A 16,944-nucleotide genomic window follows, 5' to 3' on the forward strand; every position below is an offset into this window, starting at 1 on the left:
AAAATTGTATTTCATTTAAGATTTTTAATGGTATTATTTATTTTTAATGACATTTTTTTGTGAATGTACTTGCTGAATTTATAGGTTAATAATTACTTTTACATATTTTGTAGAAAATAACAATTAAAATCCGCTTGTATTAATTTTTTCCTGAATTTTCATTTCAATTACTAGAAGTTTGCGACAGATGTCGCTTTCTGAAAACGAAGCGTTTTGTGAATCGAGCAGCATTTTCGGATGAAGACATAAATTATTTTTTGTGTGCTATTGTTCGTTTGTCGGAAATAGTTTAATTGTCTAATAATTTGTTTAACAATTGAATTAATTGTTAATTATTATTATCAAACAACATTTTTAAAAGACTACACCGAAGAAAGCTTATAAATTTGCTCCACCTTAGCATCGTTTTTGTTCTATTCCTGTGTAAATACTTGGTAAGTTTTGTTTTATAATATATATATATATATATCCTATGTAAATGTTATTGTCAATTAATTTTTAAAATACTTTTTAAAATAGTAATATAAATATATTGAAATGTGTTCTCATTGTCAATTATTGGTCATATAACTCGAAGAGGTTTAAAATTGCTATGAAAACAATTTAAGTGTCATTAACATCAATTTTTCATGATTAAAAACCTTCTATTTATATATATCAAAGAAATTTATTCCAAATTGTATTTTTAAACTAAGATTATATATATCATTCATTTTACGCAACAAATAAAGAGCGATAATTTACGTGTACATTTTAATTTTGGAAAAAATTTTATTATTTTTTTTTTAATGGTAATTTAATTAAAAGTTTATGTATTTAATTGATTTTATAATGCGCTTTTGTCATTAAAACTGTTTTATTTTGTCGATAGTGTTGTAACAATAGATGAGGTGTAATATATAAATGTTTTATTACATGTTTTGTTTTTATTTGTTTTTAAATTCTTTCTTTTTCTCACATTTTGAATTTATCAAATAATTTGTTAAATTATTTTAAAAATATTTTAAAAAATAGTTTAAATTTTGTTTTGGAAATTATTATTCATTGACTACAGTTTTTGAAAAGATTTTATATAAAAAAGTAGCGTTTTCAAAAAAAATTGAAATATCTTTCGCTTTAATGATTATTTTCAATTATTATTATTATATAAAGAGTCTCCCTTGAGAATGTTGAATTAAAAATTAGTTCTTCATACCTGGATTGTGATTCATGTTAGGTATTTCAATAATGGAAGGAGGAGGTGTGTTGACCGCGGAACGTAGTCCTGCCCGCGCTAATTTACACGTTGCTTTTACTGAGAAAGGGGAAGTAAAAGAACGTCGAGAAAAATTTCTCACAGCAAAGTATGGTTCTCATCAAATGTCTCTTATTAGAAAGAGGTTGGCTGTTGAAATGTGGTTATTTGATGAGCTTCAAAAGCTTTATGAAACTGTGGTAAGAATTAATTGCAATTAAAGTTTAATAAATATTTTTCCGGAATATTTAAAATAGTAATTAATTTAATTACTCTTGTAATTAGCATAAAGAACAAATTTTTTTTTAGAATGATACGGGAAAAAGTCGAGAAGTTGAAGTTGATATTGATGAATTGCTTGATATGGATAGTGATGATCACAGACGAAGTTTTTTGCAAGTTAGTTATATTTTTAAATATATTTTTACATTATGTTTAAAGATACAAAAAAATTTAATCAATAATTCGTTATAGGAACTTCTTGTTGATGCAAAGAAACCACCTCATGATGTTAAAGTAAGTTTGAAAATATGTTCTTTTTTCTATATTTGATTTTAAAATTATTTTTGCTTTTAGAAATTCATCAATGATTTACTGGAAAAAGCAAAGACTCTGTGAGCAGTTAATATTGACTATGGGGTGTATATCTTTATAACGAATTTCAAAATTGATGCATGTTTCAAATGCCAAGGCCTTTCAATAACGAGTTTCGGGTTTCTGCTTCAAAAAAAAGAAAAAAAAAACAGCGAACAAATGTTAATCAACATTTTGAAAAAATCTTCTGGAAGTCAGTAATCCTTAATCGCGCCGAAATATGAATATCAGTATGTATAATTTTGACAAAGTTTTATTCGAGTACGAATTGTTTCATATTGAAAACAAAGGTCAGTACTTGTGGTGAACCATCGAAATATTTTAGTGAATGATTTTTAGATAATATAATTTTTGTGCGCATCGCACAATATATACACCGCAGCTACTAGAATACAAAAAACTGCCTAATCACTGAATTTTAAAGTGAATTTTTAGAATATATTAGTCGATTGTCATTGTTAGAAAACAAATTAAGGCCAGTAACCCCAAGCAGAAGGTTTTGTTTTCACCTTGAAAAAAAAGGTTCGCCTTTCGTTTTATAATATAACATTAACGACAAATGAATGTGTGCGGTTGAGATTTAAATACTATAATTATTCTCGCGACACAGACTTGCCAATTCGTTATAATAGAAGGTACAAAGTCATGACGAACAAAAGGAGTCTTAATTCGTACTCTTTATCATATATAGTATATATTAAGTGTTCTCATAGGTACATATGTTAACGAATCAAAACTAGTTTTGACAGTAAAGTTTTAAGTAGTGGCACTTAAGTTTTTATTCATTCACAAAGACAGTCGTTCTACTTTTTTTTTTTATTTATATATATGAACACCGTCTCACCGAATATTAGTTACTTCCAATGTTTTAGATAATTCAGTGCGAATGAAGTGCCAAATAGCTGATATTTATCGTGTGCAACAAAACACCAGAATTTTACACTGTCTCATCAAAAAAAAAAAAAAATTTGCATTAGATTCTTAGAATTTCATCGTATATATCATTTTCATATCATTCAAGTGAATTTATATATATGGTGTTAAAAAAAAAATTATCGCATTCCCGAAGAAAAGATCTCAAAGGTTTTTGGTACTTAAAAAAATTACAAATATTGGTACTTAAAAATCAACCGTAAATGGAAAGTAATTTTAATAATTTTTCATGAAACATAAGACTTTTTCAAACCGTCCGATTTTTAAATCGATATTCATCATGTTCATAACGGTTTTCTTTCTTTCATCATTATAAAAATTAAGTTGTGATAGCATTTTTTAAATTCTCTGATATTGTGTAAAGCCTTTGTAGATCTTTATTTTCTAGATGAAGTCATTCCTGAAATTATAATCACATATCTTAATTACAGCACACCATATCTGGCTCTTGAAAAAAAAGAAAAGAAAATAGGCTCGTTATATTTTCGATAGCTAAGGAAATTTCTGAATTTGAAATTTCTGGTGCTGTTCCTAATTTTTTATTAGGAACACAGCTAAATCAAGTGCTCGAATATCTTATTGTTGATAGTTTTCATTAGTTTATTACTGATTGAATGTTTTTAAAAATTCTATTTAAGCCCCTATTGTTAGTTGCGACTTTTAGGAGACAGTTTCTTATATTATATAATGATCTCTATAAGAGAAAAATTTTTTATGGGAAATGATCCTGTTTGAACCCAGTAGTGACCTAGTTCATTTCTTTCTTCGTCTATTAGGTAAGAAAATTATTAATCTCGAATCAAGCGTGAGCTTTAGGCGAAATTTTTTAATTTAATAACAGCTTTGCATTATAGAAACGCACTAAATACGTTCGTTGTCATTATAGATATCTGTGTGTGTGTGTGTCTTTTCTTTTTTTTCCTGTGAATTTTATATATCTCTTGAATTAGAAAAATTATATAAATTCATGTAATGAATCAAAATGTCGTTAAAATTTGCATAGCTTATCCAAAGTAACATTTAATTGTTAAATTAAATCAAAGTGTTACGCTAAATTATTTATAGTCATCTTAAATTACAAAGTTTAAAGACTTTGTAATCTGTTTTAAAACTTTAAGAGACTTTTAGTGTGAAAAAAAAGTTTTTAAAAAACACTGGAACAATCCAAAGATCATTTTATATTTTAGAGAAATCCAAACACGCTTCCTTTTTTTATAAGATGTATTTTTATTTGATTTGCATGATCTCGTGCATTTTTTTTATTGCATTTATTATACATAAATATGTTAGGTATAGGAAATTGACAAAATTTTTTTTTTTGAAATTCATGGATAAAGATCTAACAATTAGATTAAAAATTGTCATCACAATATGGTGCTGTTTTCTTTGTCATTTTCCTATTTCAACGACTGTGCATTTGTAATATTTATAACTTAAATTATGTTTGGGCATTATAATATGTACACTTTTAGATGATAGAATTTTTAAATAATAATGAACAAGAATTTACCCAATTCTCTTATAAAACAAGACTTTTGCATTGAAATTATTTATTTTAATTAATTTCAAATTGTAAATGTCAATTTTTCAATTGTGGTAATATTCTTTGCTGCGTTCTTCGATTTTTAACATAATTTTAAATGAAAAGAATTTTTTTCTTAATTTTAGAAAATTGTGTAGAAATACAAAATCTATGCAAATACTTAAAAAAAACAATCGATATTTACAAGCTGTATATTTTGTTTGGAAAATATTTTCATACCGTTGTATACACAGCTTTTTAAGATAAGTGACACGTTAACTGCCATTTTTTAAAAAAGGAATCCCAAAATTTTTATAATCACTAAATTCGTTTGTATTTTTACTATTATACTATTTAGATTATTGATTCGATTTCAATTATATATTATTAACTTCTACTGATATAATTATACTTTTACATGACATTTTAATCATAAAAAAATAGTAAGATGAAAGACGTAAAAATAAAACATTTGATATTAACACATGGAACTGCTCAATTATACATTAAGAAAAAAAAAAAAAAGATATAGAAATAAGAAATAATTTTTGGCAGTTAACGTGTGTTAATCTCATATTAATATTTAATCGTTGCTCAAACAATAAACGGAGATGAAATAAAATTAGTTATTTGTGAATTTATAAAACTGAAATTGTCATCGTATTTCTGTATGTCTACAACAATATTTTTTAATTAAGCTCAGGGAAATTTAGCCTAATGTACTTTTTTTTCTTTAAGACAAGAAAAAAAATTATTTTAGGCAGATTATTTTCCGCTTCTATTTATGTAACTACTTCCGATTATTTACATTTTTTCATAAAAAAAAAATCATCGCCTAGCACCTTTATATCTTTGAAAATTATGGGAAAAAGAGCACACAAGTTTTAGCTTCATTTATACACTCATGCCTTAAAAATATCGCATACATATATATATATATATATATATATTATATAATCGAAAAATAGTGAGTTCAAAAAAGTGAATGACTGCAATACTTTTGAATTTTTCAAAAATTCGTATATAATATTTCCAAATCGACGAGGATTGATGATTTTGTTTCTCGAGCAAATATAAATGTATTTCGCACAAAAAAGCTCGACTTCCCTCGTTGATTTTCTAAGATTTACAACTATTATTGTGCTGTGATATAAAAAAAATCCGATTCTTTGGCGATTACTTTGTGAGTTAATGGAAAAATCTAAAGTATTGCAATAAAAAAATAATAATATTAATAAGTGTACTAAAAATTGATAAAAGCGTAGAATGTAAAGTAAAAAAAAAAAACAAAAAAACATTGCAATATTTACTTTAATAGGCAGTGGTGAACATGTCGTATTTTCTGATTTTTATACATGTGTGTATGCCTGTGAAACATATTTAAAAAAAAAATTTCGAATGAATAGTACGGATATATCACGGTAACAAAGTCCATTTTTTTTATTTCTTGAATGCAAGAACAAAAGTTGCTCTTATTTTCACAATTTTATTGAACTGAACTCTATATTCAGGTGTATAATCCATCAACGAAAAATTTTATTTACATTTTATGCAAAATTAATAGTTGCAATATACATATACAAATAAACAAAAGAATCTGAATGTACTTTTTTTTTCTTTTTCCACTTAATTTTTTTTGTCAGGATTCGTTTTTATAATCATCATCACATTTATTGCTTCTAATATTTTAAATATAACAATAATATATTAAATTTGAATAAATTAACAGTGTGAACTAATTGTCTTTACTTTTATAATTATTTTTTAAATTTAAACATCTTTGGCGCCCTTTTCGTCCCGTGTTTTGATTGGCCAAATAATGAAGATTGAAAATCATACTGAACCTCTGATCTGCACTGTAAAAAAAGTCAGTGTTATTTTACATCGTATTACGATGGAAATTTTGTGCACACGTTAAACCTGTGGATAAACATGTAGCGTGTTGAGGGAATTTATATGCAGCGTGTAATCTAACACAACCTATATGTTTTTTCACATTTTCAAATATAACCATCGGCAAGCCATTAGTTGAATTACACACTGCATTTTTATTCCGTGTGGCGTGTTAAGGGTACGGTTACACGACTTTTGGAAAAACCATTCTTGTCTTTCTCTCTCCTAAGACAGACGCATAAGTTTGTCTCACTCTGCATTTTCCGTCTTTGGGAAATGTAAGAAAATGCAGAGTGAGACAATCTTATGCCTCTGTCTTAGGAGAGAGAAAGACAAGAATGGTTTTTCCAAAAGTCGTGTGACCATACCTTTATTCTACCTTGGCCATGTATTTAAGGTTTTTCATATTTAACGATATGGACCATGCGCAAAACTTCGGCCATTTGCATTATGTTATCTCTGGCGTTCATTTAGTTTTCAAGTGGTTTTCCTGATTTTATTTTATTATAAATATTGTGAACACAATTGTCAAATACAAAAGTAAGTAAATAGATAAATCTTAATATTATATTGTCTTAAATAGTTACATAGTTAAATACTTTATGAAAGGTAGGTCTTTGTCTGTAATTAAAAATGTTTCACATTTCCCAAGCACGAGGTGATAAAATTTATAAGATTTAATTTTTTTTTTAAAGGTAAGTTTTCTTTTTTGTTTTAATTTATGAATAAAATTTATTTATTTCAAATTATTAGTTAGTTCAATAATTACTTTTATTTTGTTTCAGGTTCCTTTTCAAAGAAAAGTTGGGAGAATGGCGATTTCAATGTTTAAAAACATTTTAAATTGTTATTTATTTAAATTTTTTAAATTTTTAGTGTTAATCTGCAGAAACTACTAATCTAATTGTTTTATTATATATTACATAGTGATAATTTAATAAAAAAATTTCTGTAAGAAAATTTTTAAATAATAATTTAGTTCTATAAAAAAAATTAATTGATCGATTTATCAGTTTTTGTTTCCTTTAATTATAATATAATTGTTGTTAAGAAAAAAGTGGAAGAAAAAAAATTTACAAGCAAATTGTATAAATACAACATTTGCAGGTTATATTACATGCATAAGTTGAATTACATGCTGCATGTTTTTCCAAAAATATATATTCACTTTGAAAAACATGCAGTGTGTAATTCGACAGATGGTATTCTGATGGTTATATTTGAGGGATGTGAAAAAACATATAGGTTGTGTTAAGGTGCTTTTATACCTCAAATTTCGATCAGATGAACATTATTTCTGGACCGTGAAAATGCGTGAAAAGTCATTTTCACGGCGGGTATTTTTGAATTGTTTTAAACAAAAAATGTTTTTTTAAGAAATATAACATTAAATAATTGTTTAAATATGTAAAAACACTTTAAAATAGTGATAGAAACATGATTTGATTGAAAAATTTAGCAAATTTTGCTTTAAAACGTTTTCTGCTACAAGAAAGTGTAAAATGACGATGTTTGTGAAATGGTTTGGCCACCAATCTTAAAAATTTATTTAATTAATACATTTTTTATAAAATAATTTTAAAAAGTAATATTTAATTAAAATACAATAGAAAACATTAAAAAAATTTTAATCAATGTATATGAAAAAAGATAGAAAAAAAAGTGAAAAAAAATAAAAAAATAAATTTTATGAGATTATTTTCAAAATGAATTTTTTCTATACATTAAATTTATTTTTATATTAATTAATTAATATATTATATTCTGTATTATTTTTCAATCCAATTTTTATTTAAAAATTAATTTAAAAATGTTCGGATATGATTTTTATTGCATTTGTATATATGAGGCATTCCACGGGAAATTTTCATTTACCCCAGGTACGTGAAAAGAATTCAATTTCTAGTCATTTATAATTCATTTAAGGAGAAAATAATTTTAACTAACATAAATATTCTATAAATATTCCATTGACTTTAATATTAACATTAACTTAAATAATATTATTTCAATATTTGTTATCGATTAATTAATCTTTGTGTTAGAAAAATATACAATTTTTAATTAATAGGTCAAATTCATTTTACCAGCTCATATATAAGAAATTTTGTGAATCCAAATGAGATTTAGAAATAATATATTTATTAAGGCAATGTGATAAAACTGTAAAATTGTTCCAATTTTTAATTAAAGCTTTCTTATTTAATACTCTTCACATTAAAAGTAGTTAATATTAAATAGTTATATTAGTTGGAATGAAATGAAAGAAATAATCAAACTCAGTATAACAGTATAACATTTTTACTGATAATTAGCTATTAACCAATTTATATTTGAAGAGTACCACATTTACTTAATATTTAATAAAAACTTACTTTTTGTGCACGCTCTTTCGAGCTTGTTTAGATGGATGGACTGGGATCCTCCACCGACAAATGTTCTACGAACGACTTCAAGGCATTGAAATTTTCGGGATTTCTTATAGCTGTTGGTTCCAAAAGCCCATTGAGAATGAGACCAATATTTAGTATATTGCGTCCTGCATCCCTGTTTAAAAAAAGTATTGAAAAGTATTGGATTTGATAGAGTTTTTATCAAACATGAAGTGAAATTCCAATCCAAATTTATCAAATATTGAAATTCCAATCATTTTCAATAGCAAGTGTAACATTTAATCATTCTCTTTCAAATATTTGGATAAAATTTCTATCAAAATGAATATAACTTGGAACTTTAATACTACATTATCAAAAGATTCGGATTAAAATTTAATCAAATTTTATCCAAATGAAAATGTAATAACTTTTTATCGACTTTATGTATTAACGAACTATCATATCCTATCCGTAAAAAATATAATACTCTACTATCAAAAAATTTACATTAATGTTATATAATAGTCTATCTGCTGGAGAATTCAATAATTTTCTATCAAAAGGATTTTATTAAGAATCAATCAAAATCTATCATTCTGAAATTCTTATACTTTCTAATCATTAGTTTCTTATAAATATTCTTTAAAATCCTATCCGCTGGAAAATTCAATAATTTTCTATCAAAAGGATTTTATTAAGAATCAATCAAAATCTATCATTTTGAAATTCTTATACTTTCTAATCATTAGTTTCTTATAAATATTCTCTACAATCCTATCTGCTGGAAAATTCAATAAATTTCTATCAAAAGGATTTTATTAAGAATCAATCAAAATCTATCATTCTGAAATTCTTATACTTTCTTATCATTAGTTTCTTATAAATATTCTTTACAATCCTATCTGCTGGAAAATTCAATAATTTTCTATCAAAAGGTTTTTAATAAGAATCAATCAAAATCTATCATTCCGAAATTCTTATACTTTTAAATCATTAGTTTCTCATAAATATTCTTTAAAATTCTATCCGATGGAATATTCAATAATTTTCTATAAAAAGTATTTTATTACGAATCAATCAAAATCTATCATTCTGAAATTCTTATACTTTTTAATCATTAATTTCTTATAAATATTCCTTAAAATCCTATTCGCTGGAAAATTCAATAATTTTCTATCAAAAGGATTTTATTAAGAATCAATCAAAATCTATCATTCCGAAATTCTTATACTTTTTAATCATTAGCTTTTTATACATATTCTTTAAAATTTTATCCGATGGAAAATTTAATAATTTTCTATCAAAAGGATTTTATTAAGAATCAATCAAAATCTATCATTTTGAAATTCTTATACTTTTAAATCATTAGTTTCTCATAAATATTCTTTAAAATTTTATCCGATGGAAAATTCAATAATTTTCTATCAAAAGGATTTTATTACGAATCAATCAAAATCTATCATTCTGAAATTCTTATACTTTTTAATCATTAATTTCTTATAAATATTCCTTAAAATCCTATCCGCTGGAAAATTCAATAATTTTCTATCAAAAGGATTTTATTAAGAATCAATCAAAATCTATCATTCCGAAATTCTTATACTTTTTAATCATTAGCTTTTTATACATATTTTTTAAAATTCTATCCGCTGGAAAATTTAATAATTTTCTATCAAAAGGATTTTATTAAGAATCAATCAAAATCTATCATTTTGAAATTCTTATACTTTTAAATCATTAGTTTCTCATAAATATTCTTTAAAATTTTATCCGATGGAAAATTCAATAATTTTCTATCAAAAGGATTTTATTACGAATCAATCAAAATCTATCATTCTGAAATTCTTATACTTTTTAATCATTAATTTCTTATAAATATTCCTAAAAATCCTATCCGCTGGAAAATTCAATAATTTTCTATCAAAAGGATTTTATTAAGAATCTATCAAAATCTATCATTCTGAAATTCTTATACTTTCTAATCATTAGTTTCTAATAAATATTCCTTAAAATCCTATCCGCTGGAAAATTCAATAATTTTCTATCAAAAGGATTTTATTAAGAATCAATCAAAATCTATCATTCCGAAATTCTTATACTTTTTAATCATTAGCTTTTTATACATATTTTTTAAAATTCTATCCGCTGGAAAATTTAATAATTTTCTATCAAAAGGATTTTATTAAGAATCAATCAAAATCTATCATTTTGAAATTCTTATACTTTTAAATCATTAGTTTCTCATAAATATTCTTTAAAATTTTATCCGATGGAAAATTCAATAATTTTCTATCAAAAGGATTTTATTACGAATCAATCAAAATCTATCATTCTGAAATTCTTATACTTTTTAATCATTAATTTCTTATAAATATTCCTTAAAATCCTATCCTCTGGAAAATTCAATAATTTTCTATCAAAAGGATTTTATTAAGAATCTATCAAAATCTATCATTCTGAAATTCTTATACTTTCTAATCATTAGTTTCTTATAAATATTCCTTAAAATTCTATCCGCTGGAAAATTTAATAATTTTCTATCAAAAGGATTTTATTAAGAATCAATCAAAATCTATCATTTTGAAATTCTTATACTTTTAAATCATTAGTTTCTCATAAATATTCTTTAAAATTTTATCCGATGGAAAATTCAATAATTTTCTATCAAAAGGATTTTATTACGAATCAATCAAAATCTATCATTCTGAAATTCTTATACTTTTTAATCATTAATTTCTTATAAATATTCCTTAAAATCCTATCCGCTGGAAAATTCAATAATTTTCTATCAAAAGGATTTTATTAAGAATCTATCAAAATCTATCATTCTGAAATTCTTATACTTTCTAATCATTAGTTTCTTATAAATATTCCTTAAAATCCTATCCGCTGGAAAATTCAATAATTTTCTATCAAAAGGATTTTATTAAGAATCAATCAAAATCTATTATTCCGAAATTCTTATACTTTTTAATCATTAGCTTTTTATACATATTTTTTAAAATTCTATCCGCTGGAAAATTTAATAATTTTCTATCAAAAGGATTTTATTAAGAATCAATCAAAATCTATCATTCCGAAATTAATTAAATTAAATTAAACGCAAACAGTGTATTTCCAAGATTTAACATTTTTATCTAACTAATTTTTAAAAACTTTGAATTTTTTTTAATAAGATTATATATAAAAATTATTGTTAGTTTTTATTTTAAAAAATACAAATTATCTTATTAATTTTTTTGTCAACAATCATCCTGATTTTCGAATAATAAAAGGTTTAATAAAGAATTCTTAATTTCATCGTTTGGTTCTCTGTAAAAAGGCAATTCAAAAAAGGTACCCGGTTTTGCCACATTTTCCCTTAATAAAAAGCAGAGAATTTTGAAAAAAAGGATTATCTCAAAATTTTGTAACATTTATTTATTTCGAAATTTAAATGAATTTAGTTTATTTGAGAAAAAACGACACCTTTCTTTTAGCAACAAACGAAATAAACGTGCCACGAATAACTAAATATAAATTTTTTATTCGCGATTCACTGGAAAATATTAATAAATTTGAGAAAAACATTGAAATCGAAATAAAAATGTTCAAACAAAGAAAACAGAGACAAAACCCGCATAATATATCTTGAATCTTCACGGGCACGTGGTCCACCAGACTAAAAACTCACCACTTCACATCTTTTTTTTTATAACTTGAGTTAAAAAAGTACTATAAAATATTTTTAGTATCAATTCAATTAAATAAAAAATTTATTATTGGGAAATTTTCTTTTATTTTAATATAAATGTGGCACTTACCATATGTGATGTAGAAGACAGTAGAACTGATACTGAGTTGATCGGCTGAAACTTGCAAAAATGAGGGAGAAATGACAACCAATCACGAGTATCTTCCGCAAAAATCACATGGGTAATTCTTAAATCGTTTCTCGATTCGTGATTGATCTATTCAAATTAGCGATATCTTGCATTCTATAGCGCGCTACGACTGGATGAATTTTATTGAAGACGATCGCTCATTGGCCGGAAGAGAAAAAGAAGGGGTGAGAATGAAAATGTTCGCAGATCGGCTGCCTATTAACAGGCAGTATCTGTCGAAAAAAATAATTTGTCTTGTCACTTATTTGTTTTTAATCGACCCAGTTCTTCTGAGTGCTATTCCGAATATAATTGCTGCGATAAGGAAATAATTTATTTGACAATTCTTCTCTTTAAAAATAAAATTAATTAAATAATTATTGATTTATCTAGTTAATTAATTTTTTTTACAGAGAAATATTGCCAAAAAAATTATTTTCTGTCAAAAAAAAATTGCTGCGATGAGGAAATAATTTATTTGACAATTCTTCTTTGTAAAAAAAATTAATTAACTAATTATTGATTTATCTAGTTAATAAATTTTTTCACAGAGAAAAATTGTGAAAAAATTTTTTCCTCATAGCAATAATTTTTTTCGTGCAGGAAATAATTTTTTTGGCAATTTTTCTCTGTGAAAAAAATTAATTAACTAGATAAATCAATAATTAGTTAATTAATTTTTTTTTACAAAGAAGAATTGTCAAATAAATTATTTCCTCATCGCAGCAATTTTTTTTGACAGAAAATAATTTTTTTGGCAATATTTCTCTGTAAAAAAATTAATTAACTAGATAAATCAATAATTAGTTAATTAATTTTATTTTTAAAGAGAAGAATTGTCAAATAAATTATTTCCTCATCGCAGCAATTTTTTTTGCCAGGAAATATTTTTTTGGCAATTTTTCTCTGTAAAAAAAATTAATTAACTAAAAAAATCTATAATTAGTTAATTAATTTTATTTTTATAAAGAAGAATTGCCAAAAAAATTATTTCCTCATTACAACAATTTTTTTGTAGCAGGAAATATTTTTTTTGGCAATTTTTCTCTGTAAAAAAAATTAATTAACTAAAAAAATCAATAATTTGTTAATTAATTTTATTTTCACAGAAAAGAATTGTCAAAAAAATTATTTCCCTCCCCAAAAAAAATTGTTGTGATGAGAAAATAATTTTTTACACAATTTTTCTCTGTAAAAATATTAATTAACTAATTATTGATTTATTTGGTTAATTAATTTTTTTCAGAGAGAAAAATTGCCAAAAAAATTATTTCTTCATCACAACAATTTTTTTGGGTCAGGAAATATTTTTCTTGCAATTTTTCTCTTTAAAAAATTAATTAACTAGAAAAATCAATAATTAGTTAATTAATTTTATTTTCACAGAAAAGAATTGTCAAAAAAAAGTATTTCCTTAACGCAACAATTTTTTTTTTGAGGTAGAGATAATTTAAATATATTATTTTTAATAATTATATAATATTTACTGAAAAATTAATTTATTATTAATTAATGATCATTTAATAATTAATTAATAATCAATTTTGTTTTATTATCTTTTTCTTTCAATTTGAATTTCCCGCTATAGAGACTGTTCTTTGGGCTTTAAATACACGCTGCATGTCAATCCACAGGTTTAACGTGTGCACAAAATTTCCATCGTAATACGATGTCAAATAACACTGACTTTTTTTACAGTGTGTTATGTTTTGACTTTGACTATAAAATTTAACAATTTATTAAAAAGTTGGTTATTAAAGTTAATATAAAACTTGTTCAAATTGTCAAATAATCATGACTCAGGATGAAAGAACAATTTGGTGTGGAAATTTGAATGAAAAAGTCTCAGATGATGTACTATATGAGCTGTTTTTACAGGTATTATAATCTCTATTTTTGCCATTATTATTTTACAATTTCTATTTGTTAAAGTATACGTGTAAGTAATTTTTTGTTTAAAAACTTTTTATTACCATGTATTAAAAATACATTAATATGTAAGGCATTTTATTGAATTTAATGTTCAACATAACCTTCAAAATATTTACATGTTTTCCCTTCATTTCAAAATATATGATCATATATATTTTGATAATATAAATAAATCATTTTATTAAAGAATAAACGAAATGAATGAATCTTTTATCTAAGTTAAAAAAAACAATTATAGGCTGGACCATTAGAAAGAATTCATATTCCAAAGGATCGTGATGGAAAACAGCGAACATTTGCGTTTATAACATATAAACATCTAGTTTCAGTGAATTATGCTATAAATTTATTTGATGGAACTTCATTATTCAATCGAACGATTAGTTTGAAATCAAGAACTAATGAAATACCACAAGAAACAATTTCACCTATGCAAAATGATTTAATTCAATTTGGAAAACAAATGCTTCAATGTATACCAAATCCATCATTAATTTATGGCAATTATCCTAGTCCGCTTATGTTAATGCAACCGAATCAATTTGCCCAGCCTCAATTTTATAACAATGAGGAAAGAAGACCTCAATCAAATTATTCTGGACATCCTTATCAGCGTGAACCAGAGAGAAATAAAACAAGATATAATAACGATCATGGACGCGATAACAGAAGAGATAATTATTCTTCGTCTCCTAGAAATAATTATAGAGACAGTCCACATTATTCAAATCGACATGAGAACAGTAATAGACATGACAACAGCAATCGACATGATGGTAGAAGTCGGCATGAAAGTGATGGCCGACAAGAAAGTAATAATCGCCCCGAAAGTAGTAGACGACATGATAGAAGGTATTATCGATCTTAAAATTATATGATTCAACCATTTTTTGTTTCCTTTGTTTAAAATTTCAACACACATTTCTCAGAAATCTTACTAAATTTAAATTTCTTATTTTTTAAAATGAAAATTTTGTGTGATTTTTCATGTATGCAATAGCTGTTAAGTATATGTTGAAATATTTTTCTCGTGAATTTTTCCTTTTTTTTTGTTTTTGTTTCTTAAAATTGGTAAGGAAAAATAATCAATTTTTTTTACTACGTTTTTTAAACTTTAAAATAGAAAAAAGCTCTTCAATAATTGCTTTTTGTATTTATTTCAAAAGATAGAGGATATGACAATAGTTTATAAAGATGATTCTCTTCATCAGAAAGTTTATATTTCTATCTTGAAAGATACATTATGAATAATAAAAAAAAATGAAGTATATATTAATTTTTGAAAATGAAATTTAAAACTTTTTTTTGTAAACATATAATTATTGTACTATTTTGTGCAAAAAAAGTCTTATCATGATAATGTAATTGATTATTATATTAGCCATGCTGTGCAAAAAGCAATTGTCAATAAAATAAAATTATTTTTCATTAAAATTGCTTTAGAAGATTTATGTATACAAAAATATGGACAATTGGGATTACATTCAAAAAGACGTTCCCATAGATCATATTGTTCACTAGGTTTGATGCTGTGTAAACTTATGCTTCTTTGAAGTTGACAAACGCTAAAGGAAATTCGATTATTAACAAATTCCTGTCTGTCTATTCTTTTTATTCCTAATTTTTCGGCAACAATTCCAGTTAGAAAGACGTCTTCTAATTTCAAAAAAATCGTATTCAGGGATTCTTTGTGTAGACGATGTATTGAATTGCCAGAAATTAAATAAGCAGGACCAGTTACAAATGGTGGATATTCGGAAAATTTATATTGTATAATTGGAACATAATATTTATTTTCTTTGTCTCTGTGTGGTTTTTTGTTCGGTGATATTTTGCCAAAAATTACATTATTCACTTTAAGTCGAACACGTACAAATGTCAAAAGTCGAGGCATATTTAGAAAAACATCGTCATCAGTTTTTAAAACGTAATTTGCGTTAAAACAATATTTATCAACCCATTCGAGAATGGAAATTGTTTTTAATGTTAAATTCGTATAACTATCGTAGATATTACAACGTATAATGTCGTCAAAAATTTTCTCCTCGTGAGCAAGTTTTATTTCAAGATATGGATCACTTGTTGCACCTAAAAAAAATAATATTATCACATCTTTTCTCTTGCCAAAAATTCCCCACGTTTCTCGAATAGCTTTTCTTGCCAAATAATGCCAAGGATCTGATAAAATTGTTATCAGAAGTTTTAATTTTGTCCCATGATTTAAACATTTATTGGAAAGTGAGACAAAATGTCCAGATTCATAAATTTCACTAACGTTTTTAATAAATTTTTTGTTTATCACTTCTTCTGTATTTTTTATTTGAATATTTCTTGATTCAGGAGGTAAATAATTTTCCGCTGGAGAATTAATTGATTTTTTTTTATCACCAATATTTTTGATAAAAAGTTGAGTTTCTTTTTCTTTTTTATTTGTATCCATTATTGATTCCATTGTATTTTTGAAGTTTAGAAAAATTAACAAATGTAAGAGAAAACGATGTAATTTTAACATTTTGTTGTGAATTTTTCTCTTGAAATGTAGGAAACATGATGATAGAAATTGTTAGGTTAAATTAAAGCTATTTAGTATCAAAATAT

The 16,944-nt window shown here is 24.5% G+C and overlaps 3 protein-coding genes and 2 long non-coding RNA genes across 5 annotated transcripts; 3 read left to right on the plus strand and 2 right to left on the minus strand.

The window, feature by feature from the left end:
• Positions 1-195: 195 nt before the first annotated feature.
• On the plus strand, positions 196-5,885 carry LOC127284602 (protein phosphatase 1 regulatory subunit 14B). The gene is made up of 5 exons (XM_051310128.1): positions 196-434; positions 1,217-1,434; positions 1,544-1,633; positions 1,709-1,750; positions 1,811-5,885. Exons 2-5 carry the CDS (start codon positions 1,228-1,230, stop codon positions 1,850-1,852), a joined length of 381 nt encoding a protein of 126 aa, XP_051166085.1. The 5' UTR covers positions 196-434; positions 1,217-1,227; the 3' UTR covers positions 1,853-5,885.
• On the minus strand, positions 5,698-12,755 carry LOC127284603 (uncharacterized). Its single transcript, XR_007843504.1, has 3 exons — positions 12,355-12,755; positions 8,552-8,723; positions 5,698-6,139 (listed from the first exon to the last, which is right to left on the minus strand). It is a non-coding gene; the product is annotated as an uncharacterized LOC127284603 (long non-coding RNA).
• Positions 6,152-7,173, plus strand: LOC127284604 (uncharacterized). The gene is made up of 2 exons (XR_007843505.1): positions 6,152-6,716; positions 6,962-7,173. It is a non-coding gene; the product is annotated as an uncharacterized LOC127284604 (long non-coding RNA).
• A 1,306-nt stretch (positions 12,756-14,061) lies between the features above and the next one.
• Positions 14,062-15,780, plus strand: LOC127284608 (RNA-binding protein 7). The gene is made up of 2 exons (XM_051310131.1): positions 14,062-14,292; positions 14,585-15,780. The coding sequence occupies exons 1-2, from the start codon at positions 14,209-14,211 to the stop codon at positions 15,212-15,214; spliced, it is 714 nt and encodes a 237-aa protein (XP_051166088.1). The 5' UTR covers positions 14,062-14,208; the 3' UTR covers positions 15,215-15,780.
• On the minus strand, positions 15,617-16,858 carry LOC127284607 (beta-1,3-galactosyltransferase 1-like). Its single transcript, XM_051310130.1, has one exon. The coding sequence runs from the start codon at positions 16,856-16,858 to the stop codon at positions 15,719-15,721; it is 1,140 nt and encodes a 379-aa protein (XP_051166087.1). The 3' UTR covers positions 15,617-15,718.
• Positions 16,859-16,944: the final 86 nt, after the last annotated feature.

This window comes from Leptopilina boulardi, unplaced genomic scaffold, assembly GCF_019393585.1.
Source record: "Leptopilina boulardi isolate dan_hultmark-lab unplaced genomic scaffold, ZJU_Lbou_2.1 LbouV2_325, whole genome shotgun sequence".
Lineage (NCBI taxonomy): Eukaryota > Metazoa > Arthropoda > Insecta > Hymenoptera > Figitidae > Leptopilina > Leptopilina boulardi.

What these genes read in the sequence shown, in the direction of transcription:
- LOC127284602 (XM_051310128.1), top strand. Translation starts at nt 1,228, where the DNA reads ATGGAAGGAGGAGGTGTGTTGACCGCGGAACGTAGTCCTGCCCGCGCT. An exon ending in AAAAGCTTTATGAAACTGTG is followed by an intron (nt 1,435 to 1,543) that starts GTAAGAATTAAT and finishes ATTTTTTTTTAG; the next exon opens with AATGATACGGGAAAAAGTCG. An exon ending in AACCACCTCATGATGTTAAA is followed by an intron (nt 1,751 to 1,810) that starts GTAAGTTTGAAA and finishes TTTTGCTTTTAG; the next exon opens with AAATTCATCAATGATTTACT.
- LOC127284608 (XM_051310131.1), top strand. Translation starts at nt 14,209, where the DNA reads ATGACTCAGGATGAAAGAACAATTTGGTGTGGAAATTTGAATGAAAAA. An exon ending in TATATGAGCTGTTTTTACAG is followed by an intron (nt 14,293 to 14,584) that starts GTATTATAATCT and finishes AAACAATTATAG; the next exon opens with GCTGGACCATTAGAAAGAAT.
- LOC127284607 (XM_051310130.1), bottom strand. Translation starts at nt 16,858, where the DNA reads ATGTTAAAATTACATCGTTTTCTCTTACATTTGTTAATTTTTCTAAAC.